Genomic DNA, 23977 nt, shown 5'->3' with positions numbered 1-23977 from the left:
TTTTAAATGTTTTAACACTTCCCCTCTAAAATATATTAATAATAATGCAACACTGGTATTATTTATAAGGAGCTCTGGTGGCACAGTGGTCAAGTGCTCAGATGCTAACCGAAAGGTTGGCAGTTTGAACCCACCAACCACTCTGCGGGAGAAAGATGTGGCAGTCTGTTTTTGTAAAGATTTACAGCCTCGGAAACCCTGTGGGGAAGTTCTACTTTGCCCTATGTGGTCCCCAGGAGTTGGAATCGACTCAATGGCAAAGGGTTAATGAGTATTATTTAGCTTAGTTTCCTTGAATACTTTTAGATAAAAGATTCTATTAATGTTGCGCTTATTGATAAAGAAAATGATGCCTAATTTTAAGATGTCCTCATCTCTGTGAAAGACCTTTTAGTAGGCTAAACAAAGTAACTGTTTTGTTTTTTTTATTGAGCTCATTTCTACTCAAAATAAATCACCACTTCTCATGGTTTCTCCTGCAGTACCTCGGGAGCTCTTTTCAAAATAAGAATAAAAAAATTATCTAACAAAGTGGTGACTTATTACTCTCAGCCCCAGCAAAGAGAGAGGAATAAGCAACAACCAAAAAAGAACACACTTACGCCTATACACGTGCACATACACATACACACAGATATGTACATACAGGCACACACATACACATACCTGCACATGTGTGCACACATTTAGAGCAACTCACAAAATTTAAACATCTTTTTAACCTAACGTACTTAAACCTACGCACTCAAAATCCCAGAGCAAAAACAAACGGTGAAAATTTTATTACTTTTTAGATATAAAACTTCTGGAAAATCTTTTTTTTTCCTGCTCCTTAACAATATTCTCAAAAAAAAAAAAAAAAGCAAAGAACAAGAAGAAATTATTTGTAAAAATTAATAATTATCACTTTTTTTCCTTAATGTCCTCTTCTATAGCAAGTAAACAATAGGCATCTCACTGTCTTGTCCTTTTTAAGGAGGAAAAAGAACTACATAGGTAGCATGTCTCCTGCATGTCAGAGGTTCTCAGGCTTTTATTAAAACAAAACATTACATGCACCTCTCCTAGTGTTGGGTATTAGAAAGCCATTATCACGTCAAGAATTAATCTGAAAATGGTAAAAACTGATAAGCAAATGCATTAGGTTGTGATCACGCTAAAAGGTCAAGCTTTCTCAACCACTGCTTGTTAAATAGTTGACAAAGATCAGAAGCTAAATCTTTAAAATGGTACAACTAAGTGTTACTGATATGAACAACACAAATCTCTTAGAAGAAAAGTGATGGAACCAATATAGAATGGGATGCATATGTATGTATGAATCACAGTCAGATAATCTGAGAGTTCATGATTCTACATTATAAAACATTTAGCTTTGTAAAATATTACAAGAGAATTCAGCATTTCTTTTTACTTTTATACGAAAATCACCCTTCAGTTGTTTACTTACATAACAATTTTGAGTCACCCAATTCTTCCAGTTCAAATATTCTATCTTACCATTTGTATGCCCAGAAATAAATCTTTATTTTAGGACTAACTTACTGTGCCTCAGTGACCTAATTCTGAATCATGACAGTCTGACACCACTGCAGTTCTCAACTGGGATCCAAAGAAAAATTGTGCTAAGAGGAGACATTCAACCAAATGAATGCAGATAATTTCTACATTTATCCAAAGGAATGCAGAAATTATAGAGCAATATCATTAATATCACACTCAAGTAAAATTATTCCGAAGATAATTCAAAAAGGTTGTAGCAGTACATCAACAGGGAACTGCCAGAAATTCAAGCAGAATTTAGGAGAGGACGTGGAACAAAGGATAACATTGCTGATGTCAGATGGATCTTGGCTGAAAGCAGAGAATATCAGGAAGATGTTTACCTGAGTTTTATTGACTGTGCCAAGGCATTTGACTATGTGGATCATAACAAATTATGGATAATATTGTGAAGAATGGGAATTCCAGAACACTTACTAGTGCTCACAAGAAACCAGTACACAGACCAAGAGGCAGTCATTCGAACAGAAAAAGGTGATATTGTGTGGTTTAAAATCAGGAAGGTGTACATCAGGGTTGTAGTCTTATTCAATCCATATGCTGAGAAAATAATCTGAGAAGCTGGACTATATGATGAACCAGGCATCAGGATTGGAGGAAGACTCATTAACAACCTGTGATGCAGAGACAGCACAACCTTGCCTGCTGAAAGTGAAGAGGACTTGAAGCACTTAGCGATGAAGATCAAAGACTTCAGCCTTCAGTATGGATTATGCCTCAACACAAAGAAAACAAAAATCCTCACAACTGGACCAATAAGCAACATCATGATAAATGGAGAAAATATTGAAGTTGTCAAGGATTTCATTTTACTTGGATCTACAATCAACACCTATGGAAGCAGCAGTCAAGAAATCAAATGATGTATTGCATTGGGAAAATCTGCTATAAAAGACTTCTTTAAAGTATTGAAAAGCAAAGATGTCACCTTGAGGACTAAGGTGCACCTAACCTAAATCATGGTATTTTTAATTGCTTCATATGCATGCAAAAGAGGGACGATGAATAAGGAAGATGGAAGACGAGTGGATGCATTTGAATTACGGTGTTGGTGAAGAATGCTGAATGTACCCTGGACTGCCAGAATAACGAACAAATCTGTCCTGGAAGTAGTACAGCCACAATGCTCCTCCGAAGCAACAATGACGAGACTTCGTCCCATGTACTTTGGACATGTTATCAAAAGGGACCAGTAACAGAAGAAGAAGCAGTAGCGTCATGCTTGGTAAAGTAGATGCTCAGTGAAAAAGATTAAGTCCCTTGATGAGATGGGTTGTCACAGTGCCTGCAACAATGGGCTCAAACTTAGTAACAATTGTGAGGATGGTACAGGATCAGGCAGTGTTTTATTCTGCTGTACACGGGGTCACTGTGAGTCAGAACCTAACAACAACAAAGAAGAGCTATGAATCACAAAGTTCTGGGTCACAGAAAAAAATCTCCTCTACGTGAAAGTTCACCCAAGAACAAAAACAAAAAATTTCTGTTCTTTGATCACTCATATCTGTTAGCAAGAATTATGCCTCTGAAAAAATAACACCCACACATTCAATAAGGTGAAAGGATTTGTAATGCAGTGTATCTAGGCCAAAAGTATTTGCTTAGGAATCTTATTAATCTTTGTGACACTATAACAAAGAATCCTGAAGGGACATAGGCAGTGTAAGACTGGCCCTACAAAAAGGGTAGCATTAAAAAATGAGCAAACTGAGATGCTCAAATGCGATAAGTCAACAGAAACACAAAATTATTTCTTCTTCTAAAGAAAACGGAGTAAGATAGGAAAAGAAATTTAGGAAAGCTCTTTTATTTAGTACATATTTATTACACACATCATATATGTCAAGCATAGCGTTTTAATAGAAGTGCTAGATTGATATGCTTTATGCTTGTAGTCTTGTATTTAATTCACTCATTAAACAGCTGAGTGCCCATTATGTGCCAGGCAGTGTGCTAGATACTGAAGGTACAGAAAAAGGTAGGATTTCTGGGTTCACCATGACTGGAATAGGCATTTCACAAGAGGATATAAAAATACCCAATAAACATATAAAGAGATGTTCAACTTCATGAGACATCAAGGAAATGCCAGGTGTGTACACACACACCACTCCTCCATAACGGCTTTAATATAAAGTAACGTGCAATATCAAGCCTTTGCAAGTATGGGGGACAATCGGAACTCCTAAACACTAATAGTTGGAGTAAATTGCTACAACCACTTTTTAAAAACTGTTAGGCGGTATTTACTATAAAGCTGGCCATATGCTAACCCTATGATCCTGCAAATACACTCCTAGGTGTATATCCAATAGAAGTACATACATATGGTCACCAAAAGACTTGTATAAGAATGTTCCATGAATGATAAAATTGATAATTATATAGTGGTACAGTTATGCAGTAAAATGCCACACAGATATGAGAATGGACAAACTACAACTACATGTAGTAACATGAGTGAATTTTCACAAACATAATGTTAAATAACAGAAGCCAGACCTTAAGAGTACCTCCTATGTGATTCTATTCATGAAAGTTCAACAATAAGCAAAACTTGGAGGAAGATAGTGATGGGAAAGGGGAATAAAAGGAGACTCCTAAGGTGCCTGTAATGGTCTATTTCTTAATCTGGGTGCTGATTACATGGATGACATCAGTTTCTGATAGTTCACTGCATTAATGATTTCTGCAGCTTCTGTATGCATGTTATATTTAAATACAAATTTACTTAAAAATAGACAATTACAAATTTTGATGTTAGAAGAAGGTGCGAGAAAGAGCCTAATGTGGAGATGGAATTTAAATGGAGTGAACAGAGGAGGCCTGTCTGCAAAGCTCAGAGCTGATGGACCAGTAGGTGTTAGGTTAAAGGAGGGGAAAGAGACTTCCAGTGGGAAGGTCTTGAGATGGGAAACAGCTGGGTGCATTCTGGAACTGAAAGATGGCTAATGTACTTCAGCAAAGGGAGCCAAGCGGAGGGCGGGTCAAGCAGCTGGAGCTAGAGAGGAGTGTCTGATGAGGCAGGACCTTATCAAGCAGGACAAGAACTTTGCATTTTATTCCAAGTGCAAGGGGAAGTTATACAAAAGCAGAGGAATAAAATGATATAATTTACATTTTAAATGATCACTTTTGCTGCTGTGAGACGCAGTGCTACTCAAAGGGTGGTCCAAGGACCAAGTGCCAGGTCAGTCGGTAAATAATTTGTTGCCAGTCCATGAAAATATATATACAAAACACAGGATAAGCACATAGAAACATCTATGCTAATTCGCTAGAGGAATTCTGAATGAGCCTAATAATAATAAATCTCCTCCCCCCGCCCCCCCCCTCCAAAAAAACCCGTTGCTGTCAAGTCAATATCAACTCACAGCAACCTTACAGGACAAAGTAGAAGCGCCCCACAGGCTTTACAAGGAGCGGCTGATAGATTCGACTACTGACCTTTTGGTTAGCCGTGGAACTTTTAACCACTGTACCACCAGGGCTCCATAAAAATAAACAGATGATAATAAAAAAGAATTGAGGCTAGTATCTCGTATTTTATTTCATTTTTTTCTAGAAATACATGTTTGTTTAACAGTCCACGATCGATTAAAATAAAAATTAAAAAGGCCCTTCACCACAAATACTTTGAGGCATGCTGGTACAGAGACTGCTTTGGCATAGCACAGAATAAAAAAAAAAATTATTAGCCAATAAATCATTTTGGAGATATTTCAATATTCCAGAAATAAGATGAGTGTTTTACTTGAGAGAAAATTTTGTCTGAGAAAAGCATAAATACCAATTTGCTGTTGTTGTTGTTCTCGCTGCTAGGTGCCAAATTGAGTCGCTTCTGACTCATAGTGACCCTATGTACAAAAGAACCAAACACTGCCCGGTCCTGCGCCATCCTCACAATCACTGCTATATTTGAGGTCACTGCTGCAGCCACCATGTCAATCCATCTCATTGAGCGTCTTCCTCTTTTTCGTTGACCCTCTACTTTACCAAACATAATGTTCTTCTCCTGGGACTGGTCCCTCCTGACAACATGTCCAAAGCAAATGAGATGAAGTTTTGCCATTCTTGCTTCTAAGGAGTATTCTGGCTGTACTACTTCCAAGACAGAATTGTTCATTCTTTTGACAGTCCATGGTATATTTAATATTCTTCACCAACATCATAACACAAAGGCATTAATTCTTCTTCTGTCTTCTTTATTCACTGTCCAGCTTTAACATGCATGTGAGTACTGAAAATATCATGGCTTCGTCCTCAAGGTTTGCTTTTTAACACTTTAGAGAAGTCTTTTGCAGCAGACTTGCCCAGTGCAATGTGTCTTTTGGTTTCCTGACTGTTGTTTCCATGGGTGTTGACTGTAGATCCAAATATAATGAAATCCTTGACAAACTTCAATTTCTCCATTTATCTTGATGTTTCTTATTAGGCCAGCTGTGAGGATTTTTTGCTTTCTTTATGTTAAGGTGTAATCCATACCGAAGGCTGTGGTCTTTGATGTTCATTAACGTTTCAAGTCCTCTTCACTTTCAGCAAGCAAAGTTGTGTCATTCATATATCACAGGTTGTTAACAAGTCTTCCACCAATACTGATGCCACATTCTTCTTCATATAGGCCAGCATCTAGTATTATTTGCCCAATATACAGATTGAATAAGTGTGGAGATACAACCCTGATGCACACCTTCCTGATTTTAAATCATGCAGTACCCCCTTGTTCTGTTTGAATGACTGCCTCTTGGTCTATGTCCAGATAGATTCTGCATGAGCACTAGTTAAAAAAAAGTGTTCCGGAATTCCCATTCTTCACAATGTTAGCCATAATGGTAACCAGTACCATCAGATGATTTCCTAATAAACTTGCTCAGCTGAGTAATTAAGGGACAGATTTCCAAAGTCTATTTATATGTAACTTGGATGGCATAAATGGTTTGTCCTTGACTACTAACCTAAAGGTTGGCATTTCAAACCCCCTAGTGGCACCTGGAAAGAAAGGCCTGACAATGTGCTTCCACAAAGATGACCACCAAGAAAAACCTACGCAGCAGTTCTGCTCTGCAGCTCATGGGGTTGCCATGAGTTGAAATCAACTCATCAGTAATAGGTTTTGGTATTCATACTACAAACTGTGACATAGCCTGCAATAAAAATGAATTAAACAAGGATGTATAACCTCTACGGTAGAAGATTATACTCATAATTTAAATTGAATATACTGTTGGAAAGTGAAGACAAGGGGAAACATTCAAGATAAGCATGATGAATAAGGTAACTAGGCTCCCAATACCTTCTGGCAGTTTTCTATTTTATTTGCTACAGGTCCTCATTACCTCAGGTACAGACATTTTGCTGTGGTCCTTAACCACTACTTTCCTGCCTGGAGTACCTTCACTTTTCAATCTTCTGTAAAGACTGAAACATACAAATGAAATTTATACACATGCAAGTGACATATGTATATACGTGAAGTGAAATCTATTTTTTAGATTAATCTTTTAATTGTTGTTTTACCCATGTCACTGTTAAAAAGTATCAGTGACTCCTCCTTGCCTCTACAAACAAAACCAACATCCTTAGCCACTAAGGCTGTTCACTAATTTTCTGAAAGCCTTGTTTTCAATTATTTCTCAAACATTATCTAACACAAATAACCTATACAACTCAGATCCGATCATGGTTGCGAGCACAGACTCAGGAGTTCTTACTGTATGACTTTGGCAAATTACTTGATTTCTCTGTGCTTCAGTTTCCTCTTTTATGAAATGGGCATACTACCATTTTCTATAGTGCCTCTCTCACAGGGATGAAAAGAGCTTATACCCATAAAGCGCTTATAGAGTACTTGACATGCAGTAATCAATAATATTAGCTATTCTATTAATCCAGACAAAACGGCTGTCAAACAAGACTCCTGCCTCTTCACTTGGCTCATGGCATTTTTCCTATAGGTGAAAACAGTTGCTCTACCCTTTCTTTTCCTCCTCCCACTCCCAATCTATCACCTCTCATCTTTAAAGGCTCTTTCAATTAGCATTCATTCTTAAAGCTTCAGGCCTCTACAATACCAGGGAACTCTTTTTGGTATGTCCTTTTTGCCAGTCTTTCTTTTTTTTTTAAATGTACAGCTACCTTTCTGTATAAATTATAAGCCCTTTGAGGTATGCATAATACTACCAGGTTTTTTCATCTCCAGCAACAAAATTCTATTGCTTTTCATATGTTTGTTGAATAGTGTTTGTAGTAAAATTTACTACTGAACTGATTATCTTTATATGGCTAACATATTTTTGTTAACTATGATCTCTTTTCCTAAACATGATTTGGTAAGAGAAATTTATTATTTCCTTTTACTTCAATGCCAGATTATGTGAGTAAAGTATTAACTACCTGATTTTATATAAAAATAATTTGAAAATTTTAATTTAGCATTACATATTCTTCCAGCTACTCGTGCAACATTTTATCCTTATTTATATTATTCAATAACAATCATTTCTCTATTAATAAAGTTATAGCAGCATAAGTATCATGTCTTCTAACCTTATGAGTTAAATATTTATTCTTACACCTTTTACAGCAATATGAATTGTTGAAAATATTTTTAGCCCGTAGTGAGTAATGTCTATTCTCTGGTGCAGTTTTGATTTGACAAACCCAATGAATCACCTCTGAGTTGCTGATTACCAAAGCAGAGATAAGCTTCTTCTTAAGAACGCTGTTAACTGTTTAAGAAAGAGGCGGAAAGTAGATCAAAGGTACTGTCCTCAAAGCTGTTGGACTGTGATGTGGCTCCAATAATTCATAGGGTTAAGGGGATCAAACACCAAATCCACCCAACCTATGTCAGCTGCCCTTTCCTCCTTTGTGAAGCTTTCTTAAGGCACTGTGAAGAACAACATTTTAGAAAAGAGTAGAGAAGTTTCTAATCATGTCTTTGTAGAAACACTAAAGTCTTCTCGGAATACAACAGCATGTATTCCACCAAAGCACAACCTTCTTAAACCTGCCTTTAAAAGTTCCAAGCAACATGCTTAGTGAGTTGTTCCTAAAGGTCCTCAGAACGCCTCACAGCTGGGGCTACTGTTAATTATTCCAACCGGCTGCCATCATGAGAACTTCAAAGGGCCTCTCTGGCCACTCCGCAGTGCTCTAGGATGCTTCCCACACTGTCTTTTCTCCAAACCATTTATAAGGCTTGGAAACATTGAAAATATCTTTCATCTTTTTAGTTCCTCTATGGTTAATCATGTTTTTGTTCAATTCCACATTCAGTCCAGCGCCATCTTCTGCAAATCTGCTTCACAGGAAGGCATTTAAATTTAACCGGTTTTACCAGTGTTTTTGAAGTTCAATAGCTAAAAGTCTGCATGGAGTAAAGAAACACACATCTTTTGATCCAACTCAATAATTTACATAAACAGAACTTGAAATGTTATATTGTAGACTTGTTTTTTGTTTGTTTGTTTTCATTCATTTGGGCTAGAAAAAACCATCTAGAGAGATACAACTGTTTCAATCCATCACTAGACCCTACCTAATTTCTAAGAAACAGTATGTCTTTCAACTTCTGATTGACTTTGTGATAAAGACGCAATAAAAAGGAATAGGATATGACAGGGATAGCTGTTAGGGACTTGCTGACTTGGCAAGATTTCAGGAATACTGAAGACCTCCTGGATTCAGATCTCACTGCCTAAAATCTTGAGCTTAAGGTTCATTCATTCCTTCATACCATCATTCAAAGAAAATTAACAGAATGCCTAGAGTTTGCCAGGCATAATGCAGAGAACAAGAAAGGTTCTGGAGATATTAAATTTAATCAAATACTAAAACTTCTTTTTAGAAACTCATACATTTGTTGGGGGAAAAGAACACAAAATAATAAAGACACAGGATACCCTATAAAAAGCACAATGAAAGCAATAATTATAAAAATCTACTGCTAACATACAGTTGCAAAGAATGGGAATTCTAGAACACTTTATTGTGCTTATGAGGAACCTGTACATATATCAAGAGGCAGTAGTTCGGACAGAACAAGAGGATGCTGTATGGTTTAAAGTCAGGAAAGTTGTGTGTCAGGGCTGTAGCCTTTCACCATCCTTATTAAATCTGTATGTTGAGAAAATAACCCAAGAAACTGGCCTATATGAAGAAGATGGGGCATCAGGATTGGTGAAAGACTCATTAACAACCTGTGTTATGCAGATGACACAACCTTGCTTGCTGAAAGTGAAGAGGACTTGAAGCACTTACTGATGAAGATCAAAGACCACAGCTTTCAGTATGGATAGCACCTCAACATAAAGAAAACAAAAATCCTCACAACTGGACCAATATAATCCACATGATGATAAACAGAGAAAAGACTGAAGTTGTCAAGGATTTCATTTTACTTGGATCCATGATCAACAGCCATGGAAGCAGCAGTCAAGAAATCAAAAGATGCATTGCATTAGGTAAATCTGCTGCAAAAGAACTCTTTGAAGTGTCAAAAAGCAAAGATGTCACCTTGAAGACTAAGATGTACCTGACCCAAGCCATGGTATTTTCAATAGCATCGTATCTATGTGAAAGCTGCACAAAGAATAAGGAAGACAGAAAAAGAATTGATGCCTTTGAATTGTGGTGTTGGCGAAGAATATTGAATATACCATGGACTGCCAGAAGAATGAACAAGTCTGTCTTGGAAGAAATACAACCAGAATGCTCTTTGGAAGCAAGGATGGTGGGACTACGTCTTGCATACTTTGGACACATTGTCAGGAGAGATCAGTCCCTGGAGAAGGACATCATGCTTGGTAAAGTACAGGGTCAACAAAAAAGAGGAAGATCCTCAACGAAATAGATTGACACAGTGGCTGCAACAATTGACTCAAGCACAGCAAGATTGTAGACACGGCGCAGAACCAGGCAATGTTCCATTCTGTTGTACACAGGGTTGCTATGAGTTGGAACCGCCTCAACAGCACCTAACAACAACAACACCGAATAAATCTGTAAAGGACTTTCGGGAGTAGAGGACTTTTGAGGATACACAGGAGTTTGCCAGCTAGAGAAGATATGTGGGTCGTGGGATAGTGAGGAGAGAATACCCAGTAGGAAGAAGAGCAGGAATAAGGCAGAAAGGTCTGATGATAGGAAAGGGAAGTGATTTCATGTGACTACAACAGAAGGTTTAAAAAGGAAAATTGGGGCTGGGGGAAAGTAAAGGTCTTGAAGAGCCATTTTTGCTTCGCTAATAAATTTGGCTTTTATCCTACTGACAAGGGAACAGAAAGCTAATGAAGGATTTAAAGGAGCCACAAAATGACAACTGACAGTAGTAGGCAAGCTAAGTTGCAGATGGCAGACTGAGTGAAGGAAAAATTTAATCAAGAAGCTGTTGTGCTAGTCCAGGTGAGAATGCTAAAAGCTTGAGAACCATTAAGGCATAATATCCAGTTAAAATTCAGCAAACTTTTCTCACTCAAATAGTTAATGGTATAAGTGCATCTAAAACACATTCTTTCCAAAAAAGCAAATGCTGCAGAGATACAGGAGAGGAAGAAAGGAGATTCTGGATGGCTAGGATGACTAAAGGAAAAAAAGGAGGGCAGAGGCCACTTATATACAACCGCTTTGAAATTTTACCTAAAAGTAACTCTGGAGGACATTGTAAAATAAATCTCTTTAATCCTATAACTGCTCTCATGAGGTTTTTTTTGGTTTTCTTCCTTTGGTAGCACAGTATGGGACTCATAGTGAGACCTTGTGACAGGGACACCACATCTGGTTATGCAGGGTGCAAACTGCAGTCAGAAATAACACGGTAGCCATTCCCTTTCTTAGAAGTTAAGCACTCAAAAATCAAATTCAGGCTCTTGTCTTATAATTTTTTCTTTAGTTGTGGTAAATATATATGTAAGGAGCCCTGGTGGCACAATGGTTAAGCACTCAGCTACTAGCCAAAATGTCGGTGGCTTGAACTCACCAGCCTCTCCATGGAAAAAAGACCTGGTGATCTTCTCCTATAAAGATCGCAGCCTAGGAAACCCTATGGGGCAGTTCTACTCTGTTATATAGGGTCACTATAAGTTTTATAAGTTAACAGCACAAAACAACAACAACATATATATATGTAACAAAACATTTTCCATTTCAACATTCTTAGCATGTAAAGTTCAGTGACATTAACTTAAGTTCATCTTGCTGTTCAATCATCACTATTATCTGTTTCCACATTTTTCCATCTCCCTTAACAGAAGCTCAGTGTCCCCTAAGCAATGAGTCGTCCTTTCCCCTTCCCTCCCATCCACCTCGGTAACCACTAATAAGCTTTGGTCTCTATACATCTGCCTATTCTAGATGTTTCACATAAGTGGATCATACAACATTCGTCCTTTTGTGACTGACTTATTTCACTCAGCATAATGTTTTCAAGGTTCATCCATGTTGTAGCAGATATCAGGACTTCATTTCTCTTTATGGCTGGGTAATCTATTTAAAAAGGCTTTAACAGTGCTTAACACGCTAAAACTCAATGGTATAAAGACCTTTCCAGGCTTTCTTTTGTAAGTTTAAATAAAACTATATTTATTAATAATGGAAGCTCACTGGAGTGACAAAACAAGAGGATCATTTAGATAGAAAATATGAGGGACTAGCTATCACTACTCTTATATTTACAGAAAAAACTGAGAACAAGAAAGGCTAAGAAGTCTGTCTTCCCAGGATAGCACAAATTCAAGACCAAGACCCAGGTGCAATGCCTGTGCCTTTTCCTGAAGCCATGACGATGTCTCACATCCATGGATTCTACTATATTACTAACCCTATGTCATAATTTCTAAAAATGAATTAAACTATTTGTAGGAGGACAGGAAAACTAGAGTAAACTCATAACTTTATTCCACTAAGGCAACCTTTAGTGAAGTTATGAGCCTTCAGTTGTTAAGCATGTAAATGTAACAACTGAAGGAACTGCTTTACACAAAGGGGGCCTTGCCTTCTATAGAAAGAAAACAGGACCTTTCCACAACGGTCCAATCCACAATCGATCACGGGGATGACGCGAGACAGTCTTTCATTCCATTGTGCATGGGGTCACCGTGAGTCAGGGTAACTCAAGAGCAACTTACAACAACACCACCACCACTCAAGGTAGAGATGAGGTTTTACTGCTTCTTATTTCTGTGACACAGAGTCTACTGCCCAGCATATAAGGAAATTAGTAAAAAATTGTTGTGTTATTGAATTAGATCATAAGTTCACATCACAAAGTTTTCCCCTATAGTCTTTCTTGCCTCTGATTGTCCATATAGATACATGATAATCCACCAGTTAGAGTTACTTTCCTCTACTCAAACTCCGGAGTCTATGGAAATAGGAAGCTTGTGAGAGGGTGACCCAGATTCTCCGAGAAAGAGAAACAGAAGGAAAGATTCCCCTCCTCTGTGCTCTGGAGGGCAAGCTAGTTGCAAACCCAAAGGGGATACATAAAGCTCACAATAGTGGATTCCAAGAACCTGCCATGGACCAGACACTGTGTATGCAGTAACTGTAAATGGCAAAGAAACTGAGGCAGAACTGGCTTGCTCAAGTCCACACAAGTATAACAGAGTCAGGACAAGGATTCCACCTAGATCTCCTTCACTTTGGGGCCCATGCTCTTCCCACCACACCACATTATTTTGCAAGATACAGTAAGTTATAAAAATATGTAACAATTACTATACCATGACATTAAAATTACATTCAATTTAAATAGCAATGATGATTACAAATCTCGTTACAATATTTGTTTTGTTTTGTCCTAACATGACTGAAGTGCTTCCTCACTCAGAAATAAGTCTATTCTATTTTGAAAAGTTAAAACACACTCTAAAAATATAGAATAATAATATTTTATTAAAGAGTTCAAATATGTGTTAGAATAACAAGCTGTCAAGAAATGACTTCTCCACCAGATTTAGAAGTGACCTACAAAGCTCTTAAATGATCCTACGCACAAATAAATTAGCACTGCTGCTTTATGAGACAGTCAGGTGTGCTGTGACATCAGTTATATACAAAGGTAGCACATTGTAGATCTGAGTCAACAACATTCCTAACTCTCTAGCTCTGATATGAGCTTAAATTCCCTGCTTTAACAGCTGTAACCTAACTGGTCACTTTAAGGACTAAGGTGCACCTCATCCAAGCCATGGTGTTTTCAATCGCCTCATATGCATGCAAAAGCTGGACAGTGAGTAAGGAAAACCAAAGAATTGATGCCTTTTAATTATTGTGTTGGTGAAGAATATTGAATATACCATGGACTGCCAGAAGAACAAACAAATCTGTTTTGGAGGAAGCACAGCTGGAATGCTCCTGGGAAGTGAGGATGGTGAGACTTCATCTCACACACTTTGGACATGTTATCAAGAGAGACCAGTCCCTGGAGAAGGACATCATGCTTGGTAAAGTAGAGGGTCAGTGAAAAAGAGAAAGACCCTCAATGAAACAGATTGACAAAGTGGCTGCAACAGTGGCCTCAAACATAGCAATGATTGTAAGGATGGGACAGGACCGGGAAATATTTCATTCTGTTGTGCATGGAGTTGCTATGAGTTGGAACTGATGCCACAGCACCTAACAACAACAACCTAACTGTACAGAGCTTTAGCCAAATAAACATGACAACTATCAATTTTTTTTTCCTTTAGCAGTGACAAATAGTGTAATGAACAGAGAATATAGAAGGTATAACATTACAGAACCAAAAGAAAGTGTAGCTGGCAGTCTGACAGTAGTTAAAAGTTCCTGTTGAGACACCACATTGGTGCAGTTCTTTCTGCCCTACTAAACTCAGCATTTTTCGGAAGCTGCTACATTGGCACTGTTCAGTGGGAACTGTTCCTAAATAAAAAGAAACATGCCTTTTACGCTGTGTTTCATTATGAATTTCAACCTAAATAAATCAGGGATATCTTAATCTATACAGTAAAGAAAACTCTGCTGTCTGCTGTCTTCTCATAGAGTCCAACAATAGAGAACAATGATAAATCTGCAAAACATCTCAGAACATGGATGAATCTGGAGGGCGTTATGCTAAGTGAAATAAGTCAATCACAAAAGGACAAATACTGTATGAGACCACGATTATAAAAACTCATGAAAAGATTTACACACAGAAAGAAACAATCTTTGATAATTACAAGGGAGGGAAAGGGTGGGGAGGGAAAAACACTTACCTGACAACAGGTAAGTGGTAACTTTGGTGAAGGGGAAGACAGTACACAATACTGGGGAAGCCAGCACAACACTACCAAGACAAAGTCATAGAAGCTTCAAAGACACATCCAAACTCTCTGAGGGACCGACTTACTGGGCTGAAGGCTGGGGACCATGGTCTCAGGGAACATCTAGTTTAACTGGCATAACATAGTTTATAAAGAAAATGTTCTACCTCCTACTTTGGTGAGTAGCATATGGGGTTTTAAAAGCTTGTGAGTGGCCATCTAAGATACACCTACTGGTCCTACCCTATCTGGAGCAAAGGAGAATGAAGAAAACCAAAGAAACAAGGGAGAGATTAGTCCAGAAGCCTAATGGACCACAACTGCCACAGCCTCCACCAGGCTGAGTCCAGAACAACTAGAGGGTGCCTGGCTACCACCACCAACTGTTCTGACAGTGAGCACAATAGACAGTCCCAGGCACGGCAGGAGGAAAATGCAAACAAAATTCAAACTCACAAAAAAAGACCGGACTTACTGGTCTGATGGAGACTGGAGAAACCCCAGGAGTATGGCCCCCGGACACCCTCTTAACTCAGTACTAAAGTCACTCCTGAAGTTCACCCTTCAGCCAAAGATTACACAGGACTATAAAACAAACAATAACACATGTAGTTCAACCATATATAAGAGACTAAATGGGCACACCAGCCCAAAAGTAAAGACAAGAAAGCAGGAAGGGATAGGAAAAATGGACGAACAGAAATGGAGAACCAGAGGCCAAGAATGGGAGGTGTTGACACATCATGGAGTTGGCAACCAATGTCACAAAACAATTTGTGTATTAATTGTTTAATGAGAAGCTAATTTGCTCTGTAAACTTTCACCTACACCACACACACACACACACACACAAATTGAAAACATGTACGCTGAGAAAAAAGCCAGGAAAACAAATCATTGAGCACAAAAACAGAAAAGAATTTACTCTCTTTTAAAAACTTTTTCTGTCTCTTCGTTTTTCATTAATCAATACATTTCTTGTCATTTTAGTTATAAGCTGTAAGCTGCTTCAAGTTGATTGGACCCATAATGGCAGATAAACTAAAATAATTGACAGGCATCAAATACTTCTATAACCTCAGTTGCTACATAAGGATCTTTTACAACACACGGAGATGCACGGGAACACACAGGCTACTTGTTTAAATAGATATTAAGTCAAGTCACACAAGTATCTATTCACTCTAAAAGGCTGATCGCATCACCGAACAACCAAATATGGGAGATTTATTTCTAATAATCTTCCCTCCAATCTATTTCATGCACTTAAGAGGCTACATTCCAGAATCATGCACCTCATCTAACTCACTTCCTCACGGCAATTGTGGTCACACTGATCTATTACAGGACTGTAACAAAAATATACATATTATCAGTACATCCTGGTGTAAAAGGTAGACTGAAAAATTTTTATCATTGAGGAAAATTTTAAGTTTTGCCATTAACTGCTAATATACACAAACCCAGGGGAATAATTATAATATTGCAGCTAGTTATAAATCCTAATTTGGATTCCCATGGTTGATCTCTTCTCTCTTTATATTATCAGATTTAAATAAGGTTAGTCTGACATATATTAGTAACAGTATTAAATAGATGTCTAGATGCACTTGATTTATCAACCAAAGTTTTTATAAAATGACCTCTTTACAATCACTAAATCATTGGGCTTTTAACAAAAGTGCTATATCACAATACAAAAGTAAAATTTTTCTTCCTTCTTATTAATACAGCATTAATGAAGCATGCATAACACTGTTACCTAGCTAGGATAAATTATTTTTTATATCCTCAATATGTGTTAATGCCTTGGCTCTGTGTGTGTGTGTGTGTGTAATTGAATATCCGTATTCCATTTCATCAGGCTTTCCAACAGTATCAAATAGTAGGTGTCCATTTTCCAGTTAACTGGAAAAGCTCAAATGTTTTAGACATAAGACAGAAAGTAAGGAAGACAAATTCTTTTTGTTTAAATTATGTTGCTGTGTAAATAATAGTGCACAAACACAAGTAGAAATAGAAAATTCTCACTTCAGAAATTGCAGCATGTAAATGTTTCCACTAAGCAAATTATCAAGACAAACTGGATAGAATCAGTGAAAGCAGGTCTGTGGTTTCCTGACTACACAACTTGAAGGAGAGACTCTTCATACAAAAGACTTCTTTAGATAAAAAACACTTTTTCAGCCAAAGGCAACTCCCTTCTTTCCCCAAAAAGTGCCTGCCTATAGTCAGCTAATTTCAAAATGTGTGGTTGCTTTTTTCCCCAAAACAGAAAACTATTGGCTCTTCTATATTCTTTATACTTACTGAAGATCAAATTATTGAAAATTCAACTTTGTCTAATGTACAAATTGTAAAGAAAAATTTAAAGATTTATTCAAAGTTTAATAAAGGAAACAACCCCCATCCAGATAGCTTATATAAATATTCAGAGATATAGCAATAGTGCTTATATAATCTAGAATAATCCCCGCCCCACTCCCCTTGCAAAGAGTGTGGAGTCATATAAAGCTTTCAAACTTCTATATGATACACTGGAAATAAATCCACCAACAAAAGTAATCTAATAGTTTTAAACCAAATAATACTATCTCAACTAGCTAATAAAATAACCAAGGACAGAGGTAGCAAATGGCTGTGACCCTAAATTTCATTATTATAGCTTGTCACTAGCTTACCAGTGTTAACTTTGCCATCTCCAAATGTAATAATACAGCTATAATGCACATTAGAGCAAATAAAGAGTTTCCATCAGCTTTTGGCAGTAAGAAAAAAGCTTTTTTTATGTAAGAAAATAGAGACATGAACAATGTAACCATATTACAAAAAAAACAAGAAATGGAAAAAAATGCATAAATAATTCCAAACTCTGCAGGCAATGTACCAATCATAAGTTTAAAACACAATAGTCTTCAGCAGAGAACTATCATCCTTTTCTGAAATGTTTCAAAAAAAAAATTAGTCCCTTATTAATCATACAACTATTGTCGAAGTTCATGCGGAAAGACAATTTATTAAAACAGAAACATTTATTAACACATATGAAAACTTCGGGTCATTTATTCTTTGATCTCAATATCTAATAATTGCTAGAGAATCATCACAGAGCTGTGCATTTTTCTAAGGCAAAAAAAAGGGGGGGGACAACGCTTCTATTGCAAGATAAAGCAATAATTTGGAAATTTAAAACGCCCAAATGTTTTTTCCATGGATAATATCTGTGTTTTACTATTTTCTTACCTCAATAATTCTGTCATGAATCTCCAGGCCATCTGTTCTGTCAGCAGGTCCGTTTTCCAAAATTTTTGAAACATAAATTCCTTCAGTTGATGTTTCTTTCTGATTATTCTATAAAGAATATAATCATTAGCATTAAGAAAGATGTAAAAGAGAATTTAAGTTGGATAAAGAATAATTCATTGAATGTAGCATTGCCAATCTTCCTAAAACATGTAACTGTCTTGCTTAGCTGGGAATTTGGCACTGAATTTTAACTTACTTAACGCCAAACAGTCATTCATCAAGATGGCAGCTTTAATGAAGAAGTGCAGCATTTCTGACAAGGTTGTCTATTTACATTTTGAGTATATGTAGAAAGAGCTATGGAGAAACAGCATGTACAAGGTGATATCAACTGGCTTCTAAGTGTTATTTATAAAACATCTCACTTCTAAATTGACGTAGAAAGTGCAAAGGGCGATAAAGTTAAAGAGGGGAAAAACACCAAAAACAAGCAGATCCAGCTCCACTATATAGTTGGTTTGAAATCTGGTCATAGTTTTGAACATGTAATTTAACTGCACAACATGACAGATTTGGAAACTTCGCTCCAACTACGTCTATTCACAGGAGAGACGGGAGCTTGTCTGGGTGTAAAATCCCAAAAGATCAACTCTAAACCACAAGAGAATCCATTTGAGGCTAAATTTTACACATCCGCAGGTGCAGTCTGCCTAACGATTAAACCTCAAATGCATATCCCTAATACGGTACAAATAGATTTTATTTTAGACAGTCACAGGAAAACAATTATATTTAAAAACTTAGTTAGGAAAATGTTCAACATCCTGTAGTTATACACTGTATAATGTTAAATGTCATTTTACTTCATAGCAGGTTAAATAAAATTATTTTCCCCTTAATTAGCCTCCCTTAACATGAATTATAAGAGACTCTTAAAAATGTCCAATGTCATCTAAATGTCAAACACCTAACTGACATTTATAAACATATTCCTTATGGGGAAAGGACAAAAATGATATGATGGAGAGACTTCTACCTTTTCATAATGGTGGTGGTTTCAGAAACAGAAGCACAGCAGTTGTTCATCACTAGGTTTTCAAAATACTAACACAAGGAAGAAATATGTCATTGCCATCCTGACCTAAACTTAGCATATGGCCAACACCCTAATATGGTTTCCTTGGGCAACATCTGCAATGCAGGATGCAAAAATTTCACAGCAGTGTATTGGGAAAATTAAAGAACATGATTTTTTTAAACTTCACCACCTTTTTCCTGTTACAGTAAAAGTTAATCTAGGATTTGAAGGATATAAAAGAACTTTGCAGCTATACTATATGGCATAAGTTTATAACTTAAAAACAATTGGTGGCAATATGGAAAATATTATTCATTCAATGAAATAAAGGTTTTGATTTGGGGAGCTAACATTTCAAATCAACTATCTTTTTAAACATGGTATTTCCTATGTAATTATGAAAACAATTACTCCTTATTTCAACTTGCAAAACAGGACTGTTTATTCATTCATTCAACATATATTATTAACTACCTAGTCTGTGTTAGCCTTTAAAAACTGAGTAATTTAACTTAATAAGTAGGAAATAACAAGAATACAATTGCCTAATACAATAAAAAAAAAAATTGCCTGTACACATTACAGTGAAATATATTTACTTAAGAAACCAGCCAGTGGGTTATAAAATTTAGATAAAATGCGAAGTGGCAAAGAGAAACAAGTTTTCGTTTGTTTGTTCTTTTAATCTAGGCATGTATTAGAATATATATATTAAGGAATCAGTGATATTTGTTAACAAGCATCATTATAAAGATTAAACCACTTCTTTTTCTTACTCAAATTTGCAAACAAAAGCTAAGTCTCCTATTATTTTATGAGCAAATACTGAGTTACATGTTAATAAGGCAGGTTACCTGTTTTGGTCGACCTCCTATAATATTGAAGCCCAAGGTGTCATTTTCTCTTTCTAACACAATGGTGAATGGCTTATGTTTCCCACCCTAGGGGAAAAAAAGGGATAAGATGACCAAGTAGGTAAAATATATATATAAAAGAAACACAAATACTACAGGATAGTTTTTTTCCTGTAAATAAATAAATACTTTAAAAGGCGAAAGTCTTAAAATTAAGGATGGCTGAATTTGGGGAGGTTTATTTTTTCCTAAATTTACTTTGAAAATTTTGAAGGGACTAACTGTGCACATGAGGAAGAGGCTATTTTCAAAACTGATTAAATGACTGCATTTTTACACACGCTGCTTTTATCCTAATACAGCATTTAATTCTGACTTCACTGTCAATTTCTGGTTTAGCCCTAAAGGTATTTTATTTTCTTTTTTCACTTTAGAGAAAAGAGAAACTGTTAAAGGAGTTTAGAATCATTGCATACAAAATTTTCATTTTTGAAAATCTTAAAGGACAGGAGTACTGAGCTATTCATAAACTTTCAACAATAATTTTTAGATTTCTGTTGTAATACATGATCTGGTAGATTACAATAATATTAATTTCAAATATATCTTTCATTTTTGAATACTTCTTACAGAATTAAAAAAATGATTTGTGATAGGTAGAGTAGTATGTCTTTCTTTCTTGATGACCAGGTAATAAACAGATATTATGTGAACTACCTATTTATTGGTAAATAACCAATTTAAACATAAGATGGAACAGTGCCAGACTCAATGAGCTTTATTCATGTCTTGGGATATTCTTAACTATCTTAGGAAATTATATACTTGGCAATTACTCCTGAAACGTAAAATTCCATCAGCACCATCACCACTACGACCATCATCACCACCCTTTCACAGGCGTGCTTCCTAAGCAGTGCACACAGCAGCCCCTACTGGTGGTGGAAGAACATTACTGAAGAGCACAGAGGAGCCTTTTGATACTTAGGCTGCAAATCACGGGCTCATTTCCAAAACCCATAGACTGACTTATCGCGTGAGCTTCTCTGTAGTTTAGTTCTAGCTGTTGTTCCTTTCTATCAATCATTGGCTCCCTAAGAGCTTGTAATATGGAGGGGTAATGCAGAGGGTATTTCTGTGCTTCTGAATCCTCCCACTTTATAAATCTACCAATTTATATACCCATATTTTATGATAGAGAGGGAAACCCTGGTGGCTAGTGGTTAAGTGCTACAGCTGGTAGCCAAAAGGTCGGCAGTTGAAATCCACCAGGTGCTCCTTGGAAACTCTATGGGACAGTTCTACTCTGTCCTATAGGGTTGATTCGACCGCCACGGGTTTATTATAGAGAGACTAGAAAGGGAATCATAGTATCCAGCCTTTTCAATAAAGAGTGTGCTTCTTTAAATACCCATTGCTGTCCCGTCGATTCCGACTCAAAGCGACCTTATAGCTGAGTAGAACTGCCCCCATAGGGTTTCAAAGGAGCGCCTGGTGGATTTGAGCAGCCGACCATTTGGTTAGCAGCTGTAGCTCTTAACCACTACTCTGCCAGGGTTTCCTTATTAGAGTAGAAACATTTTCTCCCCCTTGCTTCAATTATCTTTTAGGTTCAAGGGCCAAACCAAACCCACTGCCATCCAGTCTATTTCGACTCATAGAGACCCTACTGGACGGAGTAGAACTGCCCCCACAGGGTTTCCAAGGAGTGCTGGTGAATTCCAACTGCGGACATTTTGGTTAGCAGCCAAGCTCTTAACCACTGCGCCACCAGGACTCCAGGCTTCTAAATGCCTAAGTTGGAGGCAGTACAAAATAGTCCCAAATGGGATTCCTCCTGGGTTGCTCCTCCCCAGGAGTGCTGAAGAATGAAAACAGCTCCTTGAATGGAGTGCAAGTTCTGTTAAATCCCCGCTCACCATGGCAGCGCCCAACAATGTCAAACACTGTACCGAGGCTCTCCAGAAGAGAAGTAACAGCTTTATAAACAAGCTTCTTCACACAGGGTGCTGCAAAGAGGCTTGTTTATTCGGTCTGAAAGCGGGCGCTCCAGCAGCGCGGTTTGGGACCAGCAGCTTCGACAAAGAAGGGAAACAGCCGCTGCCCTATTCTCGCAGGGCCAGTCTGACTACAGATGGATGTGGCTGCTTTCGAACTGGGCTTTCCAAACCTCCCCCTTACACACACACACACACAGACACACACACACTCCACCAATGATGAGACCTGGAGGCAGGGAAGTTATCTAGGGAAGGTTAGGGCGGTGGAAAAGAACTGCAGTTCTAAGAAATCCCATCTTTCGACTGGAGGTTGTCCTGGTCCCTACATCCCTGTAAGTAAGTTCCTGTAATGGTAAGAAGGTAGTTGACAGGGCAGTTTGGCAGGGCAACTAAGTCTTTCAGAGCTAACGTCATTCCCAGGTGTGGGACAGCCAAGACGGTGGAGAGCTGGCTAGTCTTCGCTTCCCGGTATTTCTCTCCTCCGAGGATTTGCGTCAAGGGCACAAAATATAGGCACAGAGGGTGGACAAGAGAGTGAAAGATGGATAACAAGAATCCGGGTGGGAAAATTAGCTTTCCCAATTCCTGCTTTTCCGTGAAAAAGCTGCAATTGAATCCGTTTAACTCTTTCCAATCCTAATGTAACTGGAAAGAGTACAATCCTTGTTAAGTAAAATACTAATACATTCGTAAGATAATTGCACAATATGATCGGGGCGGGTGGATGCTTCCTACTGCATAGTAAGGAAGGTTGTGGTCTTCCAAAGGAATCTTGAAGGACCAAAAAGAACCATGTCTATTCCCACCCCAGTACCTCGCCCCCAACCCCCCGTGCCCGCTCCCTTCGCGCTTACCCGGCCACCGCCGCCGCCCAGGTCCCTTGGGAAGTTGCCGACGTGAGCCATGTACTGGATGAACTTCTCCTGGTACCTGCGGGCCGTGAGCTGCACCTCGCCCTGCAGCGCCCAGAGCTGCGCCAGCAGCGCCTTCTCGCGCCGCCTCCAGACCAGGGCCCGCGGGTCGCGCCCCCGCCCGCTCCCGCTGCGGCCGCCCGGCTCGCCCCCGGGCGCGCCCCCGCCCCGGCCAGCCTCGGGCGCCGGCCCGCCTTCCCCCCGTGCGGGCACATCCCCGCCGCCGCCCCCTGGCCCCGCTGCACATCCCGGGCGGCGGCGGCGGTGGCCGGGGCCGTAGTCGCAACGCTCGACGTGCGCAGCCAGCTCGTGCAGGCGAACCGTGCGGCCGCAGCCGCGGACGCGGTAGTCACACCGGATGCGCAGCTTCTGGATGAGGCTGCGCAGCGGCAGCACCCGGTGCAGCTCGTCGGGCGCCAGGGGCTGGCACTGCAGCGGGCACCGGCGCCGCCGCGACGCCCAGGGCAGCAGGCAGCCGGCGCAGAAGACGTGCCCGCACGGCGTGCACAGGGGCTCCTCCAGCACCTGACCGCACAGCTTGCACTCTAAATCCGAGTCCACGGCTTCGGCGAAGCGCTCCTGGGCGAAGCCCATGTTAGAGATGGAGAAGACCGGGGAGTGAAAGCGGAGCCCACCTCCTCCGAGCCCCCCTACCTTCGTCGCCCTCCCCCTAGGGCACCGGTGACGCTACGGCCGCTGTTCTTCTGAGGGGAGGAGACGGGAGAGTGGCGGGGGGTGACCTCAGAGTTTGTTTGGCTAGAAGTTTTCAGACTCAGGCAAGGTTCCCCGGGCTCTGCCGTATTGACGCTAATAGGAGCTACCACGAGAGACAACACCCCTACCCGCTCCCCGCTAGTTCCCCCCCACCCCGCAGCGCGCGCGCTTCGTTTGCTACTGCGCGACTTCTTTCAAATTTCGACGATCCGCGGGAGCTGGAGGTGACCCCCGCTTAAAATTGTCCTCAGAGAAGCTGTGTTCTCCTTTGCCTGCTGAGTGAGCTTCAAGCAGTCAAGGCTCCTCGCCTTGAGCAGAGCTGGTGATGGGCACAGCACGCGTA

The 23977-nt window shown here is 39.0% G+C and overlaps 1 protein-coding gene across 2 annotated transcripts in view; it reads right to left on the bottom strand.

Annotated features, from left to right (window-relative positions):
• Nucleotides 1-23626, bottom strand: part of PDZRN4 (PDZ domain containing ring finger 4) — a 443635-nt gene extending 420009 nt beyond the window's left edge. Inside the window, exons 1-3 of one of the 2 annotated variants that reach the window (XM_049882837.1) lie at nt 22864-23626; nt 20010-20096; nt 18075-18182 (exon numbers count right to left, since the gene is read on the bottom strand). In XM_049882837.1, the coding sequence (XP_049738794.1) occupies nt 18075-18182; nt 20010-20096; nt 22864-23514 (846 nt within the window). In that variant the 5' untranslated portion in view covers nt 23515-23626. The remainder of the gene's footprint in view (nt 1-18074; nt 18183-20009; nt 20097-22863) is intronic. The other variant, XM_049882838.1, reaches the window with a different exon arrangement.
• Between the last annotated feature and the right edge of the window lie 351 nt (nt 23627-23977).

This window comes from Elephas maximus, chromosome 4, assembly GCF_024166365.1.
Source record: "Elephas maximus indicus isolate mEleMax1 chromosome 4, mEleMax1 primary haplotype, whole genome shotgun sequence".
Lineage (NCBI taxonomy): Eukaryota > Metazoa > Chordata > Mammalia > Proboscidea > Elephantidae > Elephas > Elephas maximus.
Note: the sequence above shows the minus strand (reverse complement) of the source record. Positions and strands in the feature narration are given on the sequence as shown.